General features: G+C 44.5%; 1 protein-coding gene across 2 annotated transcripts in view; it reads left to right on the plus strand.

The window, feature by feature from the left end:
* LOC137867029 (tetratricopeptide repeat protein 28-like) overlaps window positions 1–21,324 on the plus strand; it is a 111,480-nt gene that overhangs the window by 84,605 nt on the left and 5,551 nt on the right. For both annotated transcript variants that reach the window (XM_068703417.1, XM_068703418.1), the window contains exons 6-16: window positions 930–1,726; window positions 1,871–2,415; window positions 3,714–4,237; window positions 8,789–8,898; window positions 11,801–11,930; window positions 12,034–12,252; window positions 14,154–14,313; window positions 16,155–16,295; window positions 19,906–20,050; window positions 20,162–20,341; window positions 20,529–21,073. In XM_068703417.1, the coding sequence (XP_068559518.1) occupies window positions 930–1,726; window positions 1,871–2,415; window positions 3,714–4,237; window positions 8,789–8,898; window positions 11,801–11,930; window positions 12,034–12,252; window positions 14,154–14,313; window positions 16,155–16,295; window positions 19,906–20,050; window positions 20,162–20,341; window positions 20,529–21,073 (3,496 nt within the window). The remainder of the gene's footprint in view (window positions 1–929; window positions 1,727–1,870; window positions 2,416–3,713; window positions 4,238–8,788; window positions 8,899–11,800; window positions 11,931–12,033; window positions 12,253–14,153; window positions 14,314–16,154; window positions 16,296–19,905; window positions 20,051–20,161; window positions 20,342–20,528; window positions 21,074–21,324) is intronic.

Here is a 21,324-nt window from a genome sequence, read left to right on the forward strand (position 1 = left end):
CTCACCACAAGCCACAGAGCCCCTCTGCGACTCTGGTTCCCACCCATTCAGGCCGTTTCCATCCCTGGTGTCCCCTCAGCGACTGAACCCCCGTCCTAGTAGCCCATTAGTCTCCATGCTGATGCAGCAAAGCAATGATGGCCAGGCTGGTGGATGAAGGACTAAGTTATTTGCCTTGCAGCTGGTTTTCTGTCTCCATCCAATAGCCTGCAGCCATCCTGTCCTCTTTCTCATATTATTATTATCATTTAAAGCTGGGTGACAATGCAGAAAGAGAGACCCAGACCCAGAGATTAGTATTGAGTCTCGGGAGGAAGGAGGAGCGATACGGTAGATATGCTGTGATGTCTCTTTACTCTTCGGTGTGCGTGCGTGTGTGTGTGTGTGTGTGTGTGCGCGTGTGTGCGCGCACCAGATGGCTGCCTGGCTGTGGGGTAAAGCTATTATTTTTCAGAGGACGGTATTTTATTAGAGATAATACGCTCAATGCACCAGGTTCTCCATTATTTATTGTTTCTCCACACTTATCTCATTTTTCTTAAGTTGTTTGCTGAGCTTTCCATCAGCACTTCACACTCTCCACCACTTTTACTTCCTCTGTCTTTCTTTCTTGTTCTCTCATAACCATTTCCAACCCTGTGGAAAAGTTGTTGATTTTGTTAAAAATCCCTCTAAGACACAATCATCAAAGACAACTTAGACAGTCAAAAGAGTCTATTTTGGTGTTATAATAACTTTGTTTGATTGTACTACGTTTTAATGACCATAATTCTGTGGGAGAGTGTGTTGTGTAAGCAGAGAACAGATGGCTCAGAGAGCATATTTTAACAACCAAATTACTTGTTTTGTAAATGAAGAGCTGACTATTACAATTTTCCCTCCACTGGGTCTTTAACTTCATCTTGTGGCTCTCACACCTCTCTCCTCAGGCATAATCCACCAGATGAAAGGAGATTATGAGACTGCACTGAAACTCCACAAAACACACCTGGCCATTGCTCAGGAGTTGAATGACTATGCTGCTCAGGGCCGGGCCTATGGTAACATGGGTAATGCCTACAATGCCCTGGGAGCCTTCGATCAGGCTGTTCGCTACCACCGCCAGGAGCTGCAAATCTCCATGGAAGTCAATGACCGGGCCTCGCAGGCCTCCACTCATGGCAACCTGGCTGTGGCTTACCAAGCCCTGGGAGCCCATGACCGCGCTCTGCAGCATTACCAGAACCACCTCAACATCGCTCGTGAACTCAGAGATGTCCAGAGCGAGGCGCGGGCTCTGGGTAACCTCGGCAACTTCCACTGCTCTCGAGGAGAGTTCCCTCAGGCCGTGCCCTACTATGAGCAGTACCTCCGCTTGTCCCCGGACCTCCAAGACATGGAGAGCGAAGGGAAAGTTTGTCACAATCTGGGTTATGCCCACTACTGTCTGGGCAACTACCAGGATGCCGTCAAGTACTATGAGCAGGATCTAGCTCTGGCCAAGGACCTTCATGATAAACTGAGTCAGGCCAAGGCATACTGTAACCTCGGGTTAGCATTCAAGGCCCTGGGAGACTTCGCTAAGGCAGAGGAGTGTCAGAAATACCTGCTGTCATTGGCCCAATCCCTGAACAATGCACAGGCTCGCTTCAGAGCACTGGGGAACCTCGGGGACATATTTGTCTGTAAAAAAGATGTGGCTGGAGCCATTCAGTTTTACGAGCAGCAGCTGGCCTTAGCTCACCAGGTACACCCACACACAATAAATGTAGTACTATAACATATACTAGAACAATTCATCATATAAATAGGAAATGTCATGTGGAATGTATGTTGATATCACTCACTCACGTCCCTCATGCTGGTATTATGAAATTCTATCTTGTTTCAGGTTAAGGAGCGTAGGATGGAGGCCTGTGCCTATGCCGCCCTTGGGGCCACCTACAGACTTGTGCAGAAATATGACAAAGCTCTGGGCTACCACACCCAGGAGCTGGAGGTGTATCAAGAGCTGGGCGACATGCCAGGAGAGTGCAAAGCCCATGGTCACCTAGCAGCTGTCTACATGGCCCTGGGGAAGTACGCCATGGCCTTTAAGAGCTACGAAGAGCAATTGGAGCTCGGTCGGAGGCTGAAGGATCCTGTCGTGGAGGCTCAGGTGTACGGAAATATGGGCATCACTAAAATGAATGTAGGTGTGATGGAGGAAGCTATTGGCTATCTGGAGCAGCAGCTGGCCACTTTACAGCAGCTGAGTGGCAACGAGGCATTGATGGACCGGGGCAGGGCCTATGGAAACCTGGGAGACTGTTATGAGGCTCTGGGAGACTTTGAGGAAGCCATCAAGTACTATGACCAGTATCTGTCAGTGGCCCAGAGCCTTAACCGCATGCAGGACCAGGAGAAGGCCTACAGAGGCTTAGGCAATGGACACAGGTGAGTTTGCTTTAAATTAAAGGCTTTACGTTTCAAATTGACTATTTCACATTGACTATTTCACATTGCTAGAAAAAACTTTTCAGTTTTTGTATAACACACCAGGATCAATATCCCCTAGCTGTTGTTGTATAATCAGCTAGGGGATAATTGTATTGACTGGGTATTATATTATATTCACAGTAGTCCTACTTTGCATATTATTTTTCCGCTTACTATAAAGGACCACCGTAGTTTAGAGACACCTTGTAGCTTGGATGTGAGCCTGGTGCTCGCTGTCTCAGCAGCAGCCTAGTGGCCCTGGCCTTATCTGTATGCAAAGAGGCTTTGGCACGCAGATGTCTGAAACTGAGGGAAGCACAGTTATTTCGAGGCAACCTCTTACATCTTGTGTCTCCTCTCCCTTCTATTTCTCCTTATGCTTCAAAGAGCTGATAGCATCCTAGGAGACAACAATGCAAAATAAAACACAAAAGACTTGCTGAAAGCCTCATTTCGCAGATGATTTTCTTCTTATTGTGCGTCATCAGCATGGCACCACAGCAATCACACATGGCAGTATAAGCCATGCATGAGTTCAGAGGGGAATAATAGACATCACATTCACACCCTTCTCGTCATCTAACAGCTCTCAGTCAAGCACATACGTTATCACACAACTTTAATTAAGCTTAAGGCTTTTATTCTTTTTAATACTCCATTTGAACCGACATTCGGCAATTGTTGGTGTGCCTGAGCATGTAAATTAAGTCTTTTTGAAGGCTGTGAAAGCAAACAAAATGCAGAGACGGAATGAATGCCACTCCGTTGACATATACACAAGGGTATGGAAGCATGGATCCTTTGACAGATCAGGTCTCTAATACCGTCTCTTGTTAGAGACGATATTACTCTTCAAACAGCCTCAATTTTGAATTTCATATCAGTGCACAGCTCACACATTTCTCATATAGCCTTCCACACACTCTAGTATGTCCACATCAACGGCTACCAGCAGTGTGTTGGACATCTAAATCTATATTTCAGAGCAATGTGCACTCCATGTTACGTCCTAATGGTGCTCTGTTCCAGGAGAATATATGCATCTGCTTGAATGAAGAATATAGTTTCCCCTAAATTTGAGATAGATAGCTGAGAGACAGATTTATTTTGAAGGTTGTGGGCGTCAACAATCTCTCAGTATTTGTTCAATTTGGACGGAAAAAGCCAATGACAGATTTTCTTGGAGGTTGTCTTGTTGGTTTCTTATCTTACATATCTCACTCCTAATCTCATTGGTTTTCTGTCTTTACCTGCAGGGCCATGGGAAACCTACAGCAGTCGCTGGTGTGTTTTGAGAAGCGGCTAGTAGTGGCTCATGAGCTGGGGGAGTGTGGAGGCAAGGCTCAAGCCTACGGTGAACTGGGCGCACTGCACAGCCAGCTGGGAAATTATGAGCAGGCTATCTCCTGTCTGGAGCGCCAGCTGGCCATTGCCCGTGACACCCAGGACAGACTTCTAGAGGGTGATGCCAGCTGCGGTTTGGGCGTTGTATATCAATCTATGGGAGAGTATGAGACAGCCCTGCGGTGCCATCAAAGTGACCTGGAGATTGCAGAGGAAGCAGGCAGCGCCGCACGCCAGGCCCGCGCCTATGGGAACTTGGGCCTTACCTACGAGTCGCTTGGGAACTACGAGCGGGCAGTCGTGTTCCAGGAACAGCACCTAAGTGTTGCGGCTCAGACTAATGACTTGGCTGCCAAGACGCTGGCCTATGGCAGCCTGGGGAGAACACACCATGCACTGCAAAACTACTCACAGGCTGTCATGTACCTGCAGGAAGGTGAGTGAGTCAGGGAGAGAGGATTGCCTTTGTTGCCTGAGCTGATAGGCTTAGAGTTTGTGAATTCATGAATATGAAATTCAGAGCCTATTTGTTGCTAAGCCTTTGCCACATTTTTATTAGGGTGTGTGTGTGTGTGTGTGTGTGTGTGTGTGTGTGTGTGTGTGAGTGCACAGGGGGATTTTGTGCATATTATGCATCTGTGTTGTCTTCTGTGCTGTATAGGTATACTAGCATTTGTGTGTGTATGTCTGTGCAAACCTATCAGGATGCACGCCAAGGAATTTTTCCTGTTTACTGCTAGCTGTTCTTCACACCCCTATATCTACTTTTCTCAGAGGGTTCTTTGCAGTGAGGTGCCAAAGGATCTTTTCACACAGTGGCTGACAGACTCCTGCTTCACAAGTTTCATTGTCCCCTACAGATTATGGTGAAATAGAAACCTGCCGCTTTGCTTCTCAAAAATGAATTATGTCAGTGACGGTGCAGGTATGATTTGTCACCGAGGATGTGATAAGTGGAAGCATCCGTGGATGTGAGCTGAATGTCCAGACCACCAGCCTCACCCGTGCCCACTGACGGACCTCATTCTTAGGAACACCCGCTGTGTTACGACCCAAACCCTGTTTGAATCCAGGAAAATTGCAGCTCATATAAGAGGACAGTTGTATATTTCACACTGCAGGGAGTGAATGCAAGAGAACAGGAATATATCTCCTCTATTGCTCCTCCATCCACTCTATTAGAGTTAGCCAGGCCTGCAGTGACCCATACACCCTCTGTAGGCCTTCTTGTTGAGCTTTAATGGAAACAAAGGTGACAGGCCATTCTGTCTCCACCCTGTCCTCCTGTTGTCCCCTGCACTGTCCTTGTATTGTTCCTCGGTCTGGCTGTGAAAAAGAACAGTGCCTTCACTATCCTTGACAGCCAATTATTTCTGGCCAACCTACCCAGACCGAAAAGTTGGCAAGGTTTTTTTCCCTTCAGTTTTTCTATTTTATTCTACTCCTACGGCAAGTTGTGATTCTTTTTTCTTTTTTTTTTTGTTCTTCATGCTGCATTGCTTGTTTTTTGTTTATCAAAAAGATTAATTGGAAGGAGGGATAGAAAGGCAGCTCCAAACTAGTGCAGATACTGTTGACAATATATGACCTCCAAATCTGTGTGTGTGTGTGTGTCTGTCTGTCTGTCTGTCTGTCTGTCTGTCTGTCTGTCTGTCTGTCTGTCTGTCTGTCTGTCTGTCTGTCTGTCTGGTGGTTATTCTGTGTTGCGCAGTAATACAGAATGACGAGGCTACGGTGGAAGACACATGAAGATACCAATTCATTTACTGATGAGAAGACATCATTTCTGTCACTTCAAGTGTTCTTCACACTGCTCCACAAGTTATCTTCCTGTAATTTTATACTAAAGGACATTGCACATCGCTGTCTCATTCTTTAACAAAAAAGGCATTTCACACCAAGATGCACTTTCCAGCGATTAACGTGATGGTGTCATTAAATCAATGCCGTCATTGTAGCGACTAATGGAGGTGTTTAAGTTTCTCTACGCTTCATTTATGGAACCCCAACTAATGAAATAACTAAATTTACCTTCACAGGTCAAATGTAAAATTAGGTGGTATATTGATAAATGCAGATTGGAAATAAAAGAACAAATATGGAATATGCAGAATATAACCTCATGGAGAAAATCCAATTGAATCGTGTCAGTTTAAAATGGAGACTTTATATCATTTGTATTTGAAAAGACCATGTTATTTTATCTTGGCTTACATGTACAATACATGTATGAGATAGTTAAATACTTAACTATACACTTGTATGAAATCTGCATGATCTGTAAGAAAGGAGCCTTAATGTGTAAGACAAATTAGACCAACGTTATAGGTTCATATACAGAGTATGTAAGTGGTGCATTTGCAATATATTATTTTATGAAGTGTTATAAACACTAATAATGGTAAGAAAACACATTTGAGCAGGTTGGCCTTTGAACAGCTTGTCAGGAGGCATATCAAACTAAATGTAGTTGGATGATTAGTATCACTGTGGGAAATGTCTGGATTTTTCGTCATGTTAAAATGACAGTAGGGGTTTAACTTGGCATAGTGAGCTGCTGATATACTTTTTTTGCATTAAACTTTTGTAGGTCTTTGTGGCTTTTTTAATTTCTCTTGTTTTATTTCCCTAAACGGACAAAATCTTTCAACTCAACATTCAACATCTGAAAAAGGGAAAAAATAATTAGGCTGACTCTCCATTATCTCATCAATTATTAAGCAAGCTCTCACAAATACCAATATTTAGTTCTCAACTTAAATGCAATTTGTGTCACAGTGGGGGTGTCACAGTCCACATCATGATCAGTATTTATGCTCCATGTCAGATGTCTGTGGGATATATATATTTTTTTTACACAGAGTGGAGAAGCGGGAGTCACAGTAGTGAGTTTGCATTCTGAAACTGTTTCTAGGATTTCTTTTCCACAAACATTGTTTATGGTATGCTTACTGTATACGACATACTGTTCTTTTCCGCATGCGGTCACGATCAAAGAGTACCGGGTTGTCATGTGTCATGAGTACGCAAGTGCCAGGTTATTTTTGTTTCCGGCACAACACACTTGCGGCTCTACAGAGATTTTGTGCCCTTCTTCCAACGCACGTGCATGTGGCGTCTGCGCGTAAAGCTTGTTTCTGAAGCCAGAGGTGCGTGGGCCTCAGGGGCTGCAGAAAATCTCTCACACAGCTGTCAAGCAGCCTTTAAAGTGTTCTCTAGTTGCTCTTCAGGGTGCAGCCAGCCACGGCCACATCCTCGTGTCAGCCGCTGCTACGTGACTGTGCCTGCGGGGCGCACCAAAGGCACGCAGGGTGACAGTGACAGACACTGAATGATACAGTGCGGGAGAACAGAGGGAATAAGATAGTTAGGGAGGAATGGAGAGAAAGAAAGAAAGAGCATGGCGGGTGGAGGGGAAAGACAGAGATCGGCATGAGTCATAATTCACATGTATTATTTCACTGTCAACTGGAGAATAAAGAAAACATAGAGTTGGTTGACATTCAAGCTTGATCATAAAGAACAATCACAGAGCAGCTCAGAGAAGGAAAGGTTTTTGTGTGTGTGTGTGTGTGCGCGCAGATGAAAGGATCAGAGATAGAGTTGAAATGAGTGAGCGGTGAGACTGTCAGAGAATGAAAAGGATAATTTAGATCCGTTTCCTCTCTCTTGCTCCAGAGCCTAATGAGCCCTAAGCAGTGCAGAGTTCCCGCAAGCACTGCCACCACAGTCAAGATGAAACAGGTAGAGAGAGCAGAGGGGGGCCAGAGACACAGGCACAGAGATGAGAAAATGAATACGAGAGGTAGAGGGAGAGAGGAGCACAGCAGATGCATGGGGGAAGAGGGCAGGCAGGCAGACGGAGCGAGGGTGTGTGGAAAGATAAGGCGAGTGGGGAAACTGTTTCAGGCTTCAAAGACTGCCGGCTAACGTGGCCATGGAGGAGCCATGAAGTCTATGGTTGCCTGGTGTGCAGGGTCTTGCGGAATAGGCTGGCTGTTTCAGGTCACGCTCTCTGTTCTTGGCTTATCTTGTCCAGCCACAGACTGTTTTCCAGGAATGCCGAGAAACGCAGACTCGGATGAGGGTGGCTTGGCCCATTTTCTTCTCTCTTTGACCAAAAGCATGTTTAGACCCCTCCATCACACCAGTGAGTAGAGAGAAAAAAAAACCTTGCAAATACAGAGCCGTGTTAAGTGAGACTGTGCATGAGCAATAGCCTATTGCAATCTGCAAACTGCTTACTGTGCATTTAGCACCTTGTGGGTGATATGTGGCCCAGCAGCTGTCGTTTTTTTTTTTTCATCATTGTCCTCTGTGGAGTGGCATTTTCATCGCAGTAATTGGGCAGAACCAAGTGCTCGGCAGGTAGACTGAGGACACATGCAAAGATGTGACATACGCCTCACTGCTTGAGGGATTGAAAGTGAAAAACAAACTGCATGCTCGCCAGGTGATCTGACACAGGCACACTCACTGAACATACACACCTAGAGCCACACACACACACACGCACACACATACATGCACATTCTCCTCTGGCTTCTCAAACAACTCTGAGTGTCTCTCAAACAAAGTATCACAGTTAAATAGACTTTGCCCTGTGAGTTTGCACACGGTCTATTATTAGCTCATCAATGTGTTTGCAAATATTTAGCGACGTCTTTGCGATATTGTGTGGCTTCTTTTATGAAAGCATTAAACGCGTGTTTGTGTTTGCTCAGCCAGTCGATGCTTAGCATTGATTACTATGCAGTGCGATTAGTTCTCTAACAGCTTTCCTCTATGGCAGAGTGTGGGTTATGTGTCCCAGTGTGAGCATTATCTTACAACTGAGGCCAAATATCCAGACCTGTTCGCTGTCAGAACATCAGTACCACGCTATGCTTACATCTGTTACTCTGAAAGATACCTAAGAGTCTGCCTGCTCTGAATAATTTTGACTCTCCTCTCTCTCATCTGCTCCCGTTTCCTTCCCTCCTGACAGGCCTGCGGCTCGCAGAGCAGCTGGCTCGGCGTGAGGACGAGGCGAAGATCCGCCATCGTCTTGGGCTCTCTCTGTGGGCCAGTGGGAATCTGGAGGAGGCCCAACATCAGGTAAAGTATATCCTTCTCCTTCCTCTTCTTACCTGGACTCACCTTGACTCAACTATTGTCTCCTCTCCTCCATCTGGCCTCCTTCGAGAAAATCCAACACTTCTTGTAGATAAAACTGACCTCTAATAAGCACACATCTGTTGGTCGGGAAAGATTACAAATGAAAGTAGATGTCCAAAGACCTGGTGAAATATACGTTTTCACTAATGCCCTTATGGTGAAAGAAAGGACCCAGAGGAGAGAGAGCAATAGATGAAAGAGAAGAAAAAAGAGAGGTGGCTATGGAGCTTGAACACCTCTGCTGGCAATATGCTGAGGAGTGTGTTGAGCTGGTAAATGCTGTCAGTTCAGCAGACAGGCGACAGATGACTGAAGATTTTTTTTGTAAGTATGTGCATGGTCTCAGGAGTCTCAAGCCTCCGCATCACACACGCACTCACTCCTTTTCAGCCCACTGCCCATCTGGCAAGCATGGAATATCCCCTTAACATCTCTCTTTACAGTCTATCCACACACCACAGCTCAAGATTTGATTTTTTTTTTCTTAGCTTGTGTATCCACATATAGGTCTGTGAACAGTCAGCCAACAGCAGTGGCTGTCACGTGTGTCTGTAGGGATGTTATTCAGCTGCTTTCATTTTGAAAATCTAGTCCAAAACATTTTTGTTATGATACATGCACACTACGTACATCTATGTGACCCAGATAGCTTTCATTTTCTGTCAAAACGTAACTTTGTCTGTTTGCAATTATCTGCAACAAGAGTTGAAAAAGAGACTGGACCAAGGTGGTGACTAGAGCGGAGGCTTATGAGTCATATTGAGGAATTTGTGTTCAATTAAAGCAAAATATTATTCTAGCAAGCCAATGCAACATATTTTCCACTGCATGTTTCCTTTCCAGTTTAATGCTTGACCGTACTATCTTAATAGTGCATATTAACATTGTGTTGTCTTTGTTGCAACATACAGAGATCCAGTACTTTGCCTACATATACCACAGCAATGCTTACATGTTTACATGTTTCCCCCTCTATGACAGCTTGTAGCCCCCAGGGTGAATTTGTGGTGGGGAAGGACACTGTTGTCCTCAGAGTACACATCAAATGGTTATTCATGAGCTGGCCTGTTGCTACACATGACCGGGGTAAATACCCTGACCCACTTCAAACCTCATTTGTGGAGGCTTGTCTTGAAATTCATAAAGCATCCCTAGCTGATGAATGAGAGTACTTGATCTCATGTTCCTCATTCTCTATATATTTAAACCCAATTGTAGTTTAACACCGTAGCTGTGATCTCGGTGGTTCACCTTGACACGCTGATTGACTTGTCCTGATTCTAATCAGCTATTTCAACAGCATATGCTCCCTCTGAGAAACGCTCACATTCATATCTATGGAGAAATTCATCAATATATTCATGTTTTTACTTAAATATCAGTGGTCTTCCTTTTTTTTTGTTTACCTCTGATATAAACTGTCACACAGGATGAGAGTTTACCAGGGAGGTTGTTTTACAAAGATCTTTAGTGTTACATCTGTATCAAGCACCGTTTGTGTTACCGGTGCAGTGTGACATTGACATTCACTTAACACGTCAGATAAAAGCTATGTCAATGTCAGCGACGGTAAAACATGCAAGTGCTATCTGAACACATAGCAGCTGAAGAATGTAGCAGATTTTACCTATACCACAGCCAAGGCAAGTCACTGCAGACGCAGCACATTTGGGATTGTTTGCCTTTCATCTGTGCCAGGAGGGGTCAGCCCAGAGGAAAGGCGCTGTGAGGAATTAGTTTAACTCTTAAAGGGATGTCTGCAAGCCTAACAGATTAAACTAGCACTGCAGCAATCCGTCCACAGTCATATCAGCAAAATCAGCTTGAGACTAGCAGCTCCGTCTACTAGCACTAATGCAGCAGAGCGCACAGATTCTATGCTGATCTCTACTCTTCCCATTCACTCCCTCTGACACACTTTTCCTGCATGACCTTGGGATATGCCCGACAAGCTACCGTGTATGCATATGTGTGCGCACAAGAAACGCACACGCTTTCGCTCTTTCTTTCTCCTACCCAACCCGCAGTGCTGATAGAATCCATTTCATCCACACAAACAACCTTTTCTTCGCTGCAGCTCTTTCTTTGTCTTGTATGAACTGTGGTCAAGCATTGAGGACTCCCGGAGAGTGGCTCTATAGCAGTCCCAGTCACCCTACAGGGCTGCCATAGGCGCCAAAATAGGAAATCAATAAAGGCTCCCATGAATCAGCACTCCTGGCTAGCTTCGCTTGGCCATTGTGCAACACTGCTGCCGCCCCACCTCTCCATTGTCTCTCTCCGTCTTTAAATCCAATGTCTGGCACTGGATGGAGAGGTCTAATAACACAGGCAGGCCTACTGAGTTCACAAAGAATGTATTTCCTTGGATGCTGTCCGTCCAAGATGCCCAGGTAATGGTTTAGCTTCTCATTGCCCTTCCCCATGTCCAGACAAATAAGAGCTGAAGAGAGGTTTACTTGTGTTGAATGGTGATTTATCAAGCTACAGTACAGTACCTTCTTTAGTTGAGAGAGAAGCAGAATTGGAATGCAGCAAGTCTCATTAGTGGTGACTAGTTGAGGTGGGATGGTGCCATCTAGCGGCCACAATTCTCTCTTGAGTCCAATCAAGCATGCATCGTGGAAGATGATTTGTTGGACATTTTTATCAACAGTGTCTTTGTGTAGCATGACTGCTTAAATTTTAGCATGGGTCAACACAGTAGGAATCAAACGTATAAAACAACCAGTGATGTTTCCCTCAATAATCAGACATGAATCAAAGAGTGATAATATAGTTATACTTTTTAAGGTAACAAGCCAAGAATATTTGAAAACATTGTGTTGTTGTTTATCCACAGCTCTACCGGGCTTCTGCACTGTTTGAGACCATCCGCCATGAAGCCCAGCACAGCACAGACTATAAACTCTCCCTGTTTGATCTGCAAACCTCCTGCTACCAGGCACTCCAAAGGGTCCTTGTCAGCCTAGGTATGCCCTTAGACACTTCTCATAGCCTCACTACTACAATTTGTTGGAAGTTTAGGTTTTAGCATTTACTTATTAATCAGTACTGGACTCTGAATACATACAGGTCACCATGATGAGGCTCTGGCAGTGGCAGAGCGGGGTCGTACACGAGCCTTTGCTGACCTCTTGGTGGAGCGGCAGACAGGCCAGCAGGACTCGGATCCCTACACCCCAGTAACAGTGGAGCACATCTTGGACACCGTCAACAGCCAGAGGGCCTTGGTGCTTTATTTCTCCATGGCTGCTGGCTACCTGTACAGCTGGCTGCTGGCTCCAGGAGCAGGTAAAGACTGACTTTCTACTTGGGCTACTGCTCTCATTGCAAATTGATTTTATTGTGGTGTTGAAATCCTATCATGTCTGTCTGTCTTCTTGTTATTGTTTTCTGTTGTTCTCTCTGGTGTCAGGCACCATCTGAACAATCAAATTTAGTTTAGGTTTCAAATTTACCCCTTTTACTCGGGTAAAATAAATTGTACCTGCTGGCTATATGGTGACACTATGACTTTACACTTTGGCCAATAACTCCTGAATCATCTTGTTTTTGCTCAGTCCGTTTTTCGACACATTTAAGCCACAGGCTTTTCTGCAATTTTGTTACTATTTCTCTTCCAACATTGTTCCTTTGAAATATTGCACCTAGCATCTACTCTTGTAATACATGCATTGACATGTTCAAACAAAAATACAATAGTTCTTTGCTTTAGCATCTAGCGTTCACCAATTAAATGCCATGTAATTTTAGGGATGGACCAAAATGTAACACATACAGTAAATGGACATAAATATCTCAGATCTCTTCTGTCTGTATTGAAGCAGCTTTCTTGCACATAGTTTAAAGCTATAACAGCTACACAGGTGAAAGCATGTACACAAAAATAAACGCACACACTTGCTTGTTCTAATCAAAGTGGATAAAAGGCCTTGAGGCTTTAGCTTGTTTTCAGCTGCTGGAGTAAGAAGGCCAGCTTTAACACCAAGCGGCAGTGCCACCTGCCACTCTGCTGTTAGGATTTGACCCCTGCTTTGCTTCTCACCCCAGAAGACATCTGCCAATGAACCATGCTTATTGAAAGCGACACAGCCAAACAACATCTGCAACATCTTCGCACATGCCAACAGGAAAGCACTTAGCTGTTGCACCATGACAAAACATAATTTCTCTGTCTCTTTTCATCCTGTCTCTTTTGTTTTTGTTTCTTTCTCTGCTTTTATTCAGATTTTCTTGTGGTATTGCTGTGCTTTTGCACTTCTTTGTATACTTCTCAAATTCAATCTCTTTTGTTGACAAACTGAGTAACAACACAGGCAGAGGGATTAAGACGCAGCTTGTTTTTATGACTTGTGAAATTCCAGTTTCAGAGAGAATAGGCAAAGCTGCGGGTGAACGAAAGTGCATGTCACACGACTCCTCTAGCTGCCACACTGTTAGCTGTTCTTTGGCTCTCTCTGTAAAGAGTGTAAATGAGAGTCGTGGCCCATGTCCCATGCTACCAAGCCTGAACATTTGATGAAATACAGCTCCCAGGCAAACAGATGAACTTGACCCCCAGCATTAGTCATATGGAGGGGAGGAACACTACAGGAACCAGTGAAGGATCTTCAAAGTGTTGAATATTACCCCAGGCTAAGAGGGAACCACTTGCTCACTAATCGCCTGTCTGTCACTTCCTGGCATTCCCTGGCATCCAGCTGGCACACAAACATGGCCAGCTCCAAAGAGTCTGCAGTCAATAAAGAGCTACTATGGTTCTAATTACTTCAGTAGTGTACATTCTGTCATATTTTATAGACCTGAATCACATGTACTGTCCATTCAATGCATTTGATGCATTGAATACAAAATATGCATGCATGCACATCCACTTATACAGCACTGACACGCCCACAAACTAACACTCACACACAGACACAGCTCCTAGTGTGCTCATCCCCGCCCCATTCTCATGCTTGAAACTCAGCTGAGCTCTCATGGCGGGCAGCAGATGGCACAGGCAGCCTACTCTTATCTTTTATTGAACGTTATTTGTTTTATTTATTTTGCTCAACAGATGCACTCCTGCATGTGGCCTCACTCACAGCTTTCAGTTGAAACCATCCAATATTCCCTCCTGTCATGAGCGAGTAATTCACATGTATAAGTAAATAAAGATGGCGTTCCATCCCTCCCTCCTCTCTTTGCAGGCATCCTGAAGTTTCATGAGGTGTACCTGGGCGAGGGCGTATCGGAAGGAGGGTCAGACTTCCAGGAGGGAAGCGTCGGTGGGGTGGTCAGCGGCTCTTCATTGGAGCAGCACATTGCCAGTGCCCGTGAGGCTCTGGGAGTAGAGTCTTATTACAGCAGGTGAGAAGTTCACAGCTGTCAAAATGACATGAAAATTCTTCTCTTTGTTATCTCATTATCCATATCATAACATACTCATTTAGGAGTTATTGCTTGAATGTTTGCCCAACACTGTTGCTGGTATCTAATCTAAATTTAAAAAATAAAATGTTGCTACTATCGCTGATTTGAATAACCCATTAGCCCTGTAGTCTATACCCAACCTGTTCTTTGTTGTTTTTTTCCTGAGCAGGAATAGCAATTGTGGCTCAGCACACAAAGAAGACACACTCACGTAAACTTTGTTGACAAAAAATTAAGTCAAGGCAGTACAGATCACAGTGTTTGATTAACAAGTGCACTTTGAACACTTTTAACCATAGATATATCTATGGATTATTTTATCATTCAGAAGGTGTGTGTGTGTGTGTGTGTGTGTGTGTGTGTGTGTGTGTGTGTGTGTGTGTGTGTGTGTGTGTGTGTGTGTGTGTGTGTGTGTGTAAAAGAGTGTTATTCTGCCTCATTGCACCCTGTGATGACAGGCCTCCACTACCTTCCTAAAGTACTCCGCTCTCTCCCCAGTGGGGATAAATGAGACGGAATAATGGCTCTATAGCCAGACTATTGAATCTACCAAACAAATATCGAACCTGACAAGTAAAGGAATAGAGAATGGGGTTTCCTGACAATATAAGGAAGAATGAGAAGAAGGTTAAGATGCAGTGGTGAAATCGATGTCGTAAAATTCAAAGAGGCAAAGGCTGGTGGTTAAAGACCAGAACAGACAACAGGGACTGCAGCCGGAGGGACTCTGCAAGAGAAGATGGAAAACTGTGGCGAGATGTATCGACAGCTAAAATCACCCATTGACATGACACATGTGTCTACACCACATTTGACGTTGGCTTCGTTCTGTAGTTGATGTTTGATCCATAGAGCCCAGCTGGTCCGCCCAGTGCCATCCTCCGCCACCCTAGCAGCCTGGCCCTCCTGCCCCATTACCAGCTCATTTACTACCCCAATGGGAACTGCGCACACACCACTGCGCCTGGATGGGCACAATATGGCACCACTTACCAGCCCATTCATTCTTCAGAGTGGAGAGAAAGGGAGGCAGCACTCTGAAATGAGTGGAGAGAGAAAATGAAGGGGATGGAGAAGAATGGGGGAGAGCATATGCGTTTCAAAGAAAGGATAGTATAGAGAGGAGGGGAGGATGCAGCCCTTGTGACAGCTAGAAATCTTGTGTTTTAACAAATGGATTTTTTTGTCTTTCAAAACTGAATTTGTATTCTGCATCCAACATTTCTTCAGTCCCCAAAGGTCTGTCAGTATGTACACCCCGGGTGAATGAATCCCAAATGAGACACATGCTGCAAGGATTTAAAAAAAATGGTGGTGGTGGTAGTGGGAGCACAACATGATGCGACATCCCATGGTGAAAGTTCACACTCAGCTACCATAAGAGCAAGGAGCTGACATAAGAGTTACATGATGTGGGTGCATCAGAGGAGGGGTTCAGGCATGAAGGGAGAGATGGAGGGGAGTGTTGGCGAGGTAGTGATTGTGGTGTGGGGGTGGTGGTTGACTCCCCACTGACTGGATCAGCATCACCAGCATTATAATGAAAGGATTTAACTCTGCTTACCATCAGGGTGTTGGACCAAGCCTGGGAAATTAGGCCAAGTGTGTGTGGGATGAACAGTGTGTGTGTTTCTGGCAGATCAGGAGTGTGTGTAGTTGACTTATCCGCAGAGGAACAATGTAAGTCTGGGTATTGTCTACTTTGCTAAAGTGCCTTTTTCTTGCCAACATTTCAGCAGCTGTACATGTCTCTCACTCCATCTCTCTCTTTCTTTCAGAGGGTGTTCGAGCAGTGAGACAGAGAGTGAGGCAGGAGATTTGTTGGACCAACAATTTGAGGAGCTCAACAACAAGCTTAACTCTGTTACTGATCCAACAGGCTTCCTTCGCATGGTGTCCAGAAACAACCTGTTCAACAGGTAGGAGATTATTACAAATCACCTGGGTTCTCATTTATAACCGTTGCGTATGCACAAAACGAGGCCTGAAAGAGGCGTTCGCCACTTTCTCCGCAAACGTTGTGATCTATAAAAACAAACTTGAATGTGTGCACCCGTACAGAAACTCTGACCCATGCGTACGAACATATTGGAGACACAGGGAAATTGACGTCGCAGATGGTGAGGTGGTGAATTGAAGCCAGACTGTAGAAATTCAATGTGAGAGGCATCATTACACGTATAATGATGCCTCTCACATTGAATTCCACTTCATATGACATGTTACTTTGCACTTGTATATTCTCTTTATCGTTAACAGTCAAATCAGCAGTGTTATTTATACTTGTACTAGTGTAGATAACTGTAAGTACATTTCAATTATAAAAGATATAAACCAGCTCAAACCTTAAATCAAATTTTGCTGAATATTTTGTCAGCTCTGTCTGCACACCGCAAAGTAGAGACCGAACTACCGACACTCGTGGTCAGCTGTGTGTAAAATACCGTCGACTAGCGTGAAAAAACTGCAGAAGAGAGCGTCATTAGTTTTCAATAATCTTCTAATACTGTGCCTATATCACCAAGTACGATTTTAGTTTTGGGAGTAAAATCGCTGCAGTGAACACAACTTTATTTATTAATTCATGGTTTATTTGATAAGGACAGATACAGCATACTGTACACCGACAAACTGACCATTTATGGTTGAATGTGGGCATGTAGAGGGCGGGATGTGAAGCTGAACCAGCTGCTCACATTTACAGGTTAATTTGGGATTTATAAAAGGAAATAGCTCACTGGCAGGCATACGCAAGGTTTTATGAATCTGAATATGTTTTGGCATTCGTGCGTTTCCTCGTTTGAGCGTACACAAACATTTTGTGAGGATCCTACGCACTGTTTTATATATGAGACCCCTGGACGTTCCTACACTCCTACTGTGAGACAGCCTTAATCAACAAGCGCTACTTAGACCTACTTTTCCACAAAAAAATTATTACAAATATCTGCTTGGGTAAGGAGATTCATGGGTATTGTGGCTCATCTGTGAAAGGAGTCTTTTCTCCATTGTTTAGCCAGCATGTAGGCAGCACGTGAATCCTCGTTATTAAATAGACTGAGTAGAGCCAAGCTGCTAAAACCTTTATCAACTGCCTACTCTGATGGGGCCTTGTTTTGTGTGCGTGCGTGCGCTGGACACAGACACCGATGTGGTTTTAAGATGTTTGCCCTGTCTGTGTTTGTTTGTTGTGCAGATTTGCGACTGGATATTTCAGTGAGTCTGCCAGTGGCTCGTTCAGAGTATTATTTAACGATACGAAGCAAAGTATTCATTTACTTTGTGCTGATTGGTTATGTATATCAATAGAGTGTGTGCATGTGCGTGCATGTATGTGTGTGTCTGGGTCATATTTCCCTGTCCTCGTCCACAGTTGAGCTGCTCTTTGATGAGAGGGTAATTCCAGCTTTAATTGAGTCTCTGTGCTCATTAAGCTCCTTTAATGGGCTGCCGTTAATGATTCGCTCATTCTTTTGGGCCTCAAAAACTCTGAATTATAAAGCTCCTCATGCTTAGGAGCCTATCTACTATCACAATGTTAAAGCAAGAGAAACTGAAGACAACCTCATTGTCATTTCAAGTCATCTATCCTGGGGTTTCACGTCAGATAATGTACATGTATGTGCTTTTCTAGGGCTCTCTTTGACTTCCCCTGACAATTTCCCCATATGTTAAGATTTAGGCTATTACTGTTATGAATACCTCAATATTTCCACAATTACTCATAATTACGAGAAAGGAGAAAAATATGATGAACTCTAATTAAATGACATTTAAATCAAAATACAATATACTCATATTAAAAGATCAGTGCTTCATGGTGTGATGTCTTCATGGTATTATCATTGATTGCCCTATTTTAACATGGAGATCTAATCTTTACCAGGGAGCTTTGAAAGAGTACTATGGGAGGGTGATAATACAAGTCTCATGTGTCTAATCCCATAAGTGTGTGATTGAATAAGTTTTTATGCGCATGATAGCATAAAGAGATTGTTTTGAAGACCTTGATGAAGTTGTCAGTAGAGAAGCAGTAAGCACTGATTGAGCAGGATGTCTGCATCAAATTGAAATTGGATCAGTATAAAAATCTTAATGTGTGTGTAATGGAGGCTAACTTGTCCACCCTTGTATCACCACTCAGATCACACTTGAAGGCATGTCTTTCAACTATTGCCCAAAATAGGCCACCATTGAACGCAATCCTCGCTTCTCTTAGTCTTTTCTTTACGTTGTTTCCTCTACACTTGACACTCACCTTCTCTTGGCTTATCTCTTGCCTCCTCTCTCATTCTTCCTGTCAGGTTAACAAACGATTGTTTGCTTTCCCAGGGAGGCTCATGCCAAGGCCTGGGAGAGAGACAGAGTGTTGGGAGGCTGGAGGGAAGCCAGTGGCCAGGGGCTACCACAAGGGCAGGATAGATGTCTGTTGGCTGGGGCCTGGAGGAAACTCTGGCTGGTGGAACAGATGGAGAGTAGGGACAAGTGTGGCCATAAAACTCGACCCTGTGTGCCTACAGCACCAAAGGCTCTTAACCCCACGGCCACCATTAGCACAGTTCTCAGTATGTTGTGCGTCTCTGCCTGAGCAGGGAGCTGCCACCCCCGTCAAACAGCTGACATGCCTCAAACATACAGGGCTGTGACCTTACTTCTGTTAGTATGGCAAAATACTCATTAGCAGTGCATTTGAAGACACTCACAATCTCATCAGCAGGACACTCTTGAGGTTTGATTGTATATAGAGTAAAGATGGGATGAGCCCTGCTCTCCGCCTCCTCCAGTGGGGATTGTGGCAAGATTGCGACGTTGTGGTTCTGTAAGCACTAGACTACCACAGTGCAGTACTGCCATCTAGTGGAGCTTTTTATATTGACATTAATTATATCCTCAGTAGGATATAATTAAGTATTGCTTCATTTCAAGAGGAATAATATATGTTTTGTTCACAGAGGGATTACAGAACATCACAATGCAGATCCAGTATGGCCTGCCTTCATCCGCATTTTACTCAGTGTGATGTAGATCCGACAGTGAGCGTGTTAGAAAAAGAAAGCTAGGCCTCTGTGATAGAGAGTGTTGGATCCCTTTCTTCTGCTGCAGCTTTGTAGTGCTACCACTCAAACTCACAGAAACTACAGTGGCTGAGTTTGCGACTTGCCTGAGCCGTATATGATGTAACAATATGCAGTAAGTCAGACACAGAGCTTGTCAGCCACGTTCCCAACTCATATGCAAAGCTCAATGATTGCAGCAGGATGGTTTGATGTTAAAGGACTTGATACATGAAACCTCTGTCTTCATGCAGGGCCTTTACATAGATTTTAAAAATGGTATAGTCTTATCACACAATTACAAACCTTCAAACGATGCAGGGGCTGTTGTAGTTTTTTTGGACTAAATGTACACTTACTGTAGCTTACTGTAAATGCATGATGTGGCAAACTGCCTAAAACTGCCTTGGGTCTGCAGCATAAAAGTATGAGGTACAAAATTAAAACAGCATTACTTTGTGTTGTGTTTGTGCAGGAGTTGCCAGAGTATGACCAGCCTGTTCAGTAACACCATGTCACCTGCCAAAGATGGTAACTCTTCCCTGCCTCGTCGCTCCAGCAACCTCGGAAAGCCTCCACTCCGGGCACTTTATGATTTGCTCATTGCACCTATGGAGGGGGTGAGTGCTACTTCTATGGGTCATTGCCTGCCTATTGATGTAGTTCTGTATAAAAGAAAATGCAATGATGAGAAATATGAGTATTTTCATGCTAATCCTTTTGTCTCACAGGGCTTGATGCACTCGAGTGGGCCAGTTGGCAGACACAGACAACTGGTGATGGTGCTGGAGGGAGAACTGTACCTCATTCCCTTCGCCCTGCTAAAAGGAAGCTCTTCTAATGAATACCTGTATGAGCGTTTTAGCCTCATTGCTGTTCCCTCCATCCATGGCCTTGGATCCAGTGCAAAGGTTGATCTTCTCTTTCAGATGACTGAATAATGTTGCAATACTTTTATTTGAAACTCCTATGTGAAACCCATGAGGACTTGCTTGGCCACAAATTCTACTTTTTCAGGATCCTATGAAGTCATTTTACTGATTTACTGTCCTTAGATTGCAAAAAGGTAGAATGTAACCTTTGTTCTTGTGATCCAAGGCTCACTCCCGGCGCACCGGACCGACTCCATGTGGCGGTGTCTCAATGGCAGCAGTGGTGGGGAACCCTAGACTGCCCTCACCTGTGATGGACCGCTGGCTGTGGGGACCCATGCCCTCTGCAGAGGAGGAGGCTCTAATGGTGGCTGAACTGCTGGGCTGTCAACCACTGGCTGGCTCTGCTGCCACCAAGGAAAGGGTGATGAGTGCCCTCACACAAGCCGAGTGTGCCCACTTTGCCACCCACATTTCCTGGAAATTGGCGGCTCTGGTGCTCACCCCAAACCCTGAGAGTGTGCCCGGTGGGGCAAGTGCTAGTGTGGGAGGGGGAACAGTGGGGAGAGGTGCAGGTGGGAGGAGAGGCAGTAGTGGTCGAGGCAGGAAGGGCTCCATTGGAAGTGGCTATACCATCCCAGAGTCGCTCCACATGCAGGATGACAGCAGTGACGTGGAGAGCATCTGTGACAGTCCGCCCCTGCAGGAGTTCCTGCTCACAGCTGCAGATATATTGGACCTGAGGTTGCCTGTCAAGCTGGTGGTGCTAGGGTAGGTTGGTTGGTTGGTTATGAGTTATGTCCTAACATTTTATTTTATTTTTCAAAGTTATATGGCAGTAATTTGTTGTTTCATGTCCAAAACTATGATCAAATTAGTCACGCTGTAGATGGGAATTGAGGTTTGATTTACAGTCATAAACGCATTATACATACAGTACGGTACTAAACCAGAGATTGTAATGTTACTAATGAGAATGGGATAGCATAGCCTAGATAATAAAAGCAAATAAGGCTTGAAAT

This window comes from Cebidichthys violaceus, unplaced genomic scaffold, assembly GCF_023349555.1.
Source record: "Cebidichthys violaceus isolate CVI_PGR_0920_01 unplaced genomic scaffold, fCebVio1.0.p SCAF_9, whole genome shotgun sequence".
In the NCBI taxonomy this organism is placed as follows: domain Eukaryota; kingdom Metazoa; phylum Chordata; class Actinopteri; order Perciformes; family Stichaeidae; genus Cebidichthys; species Cebidichthys violaceus.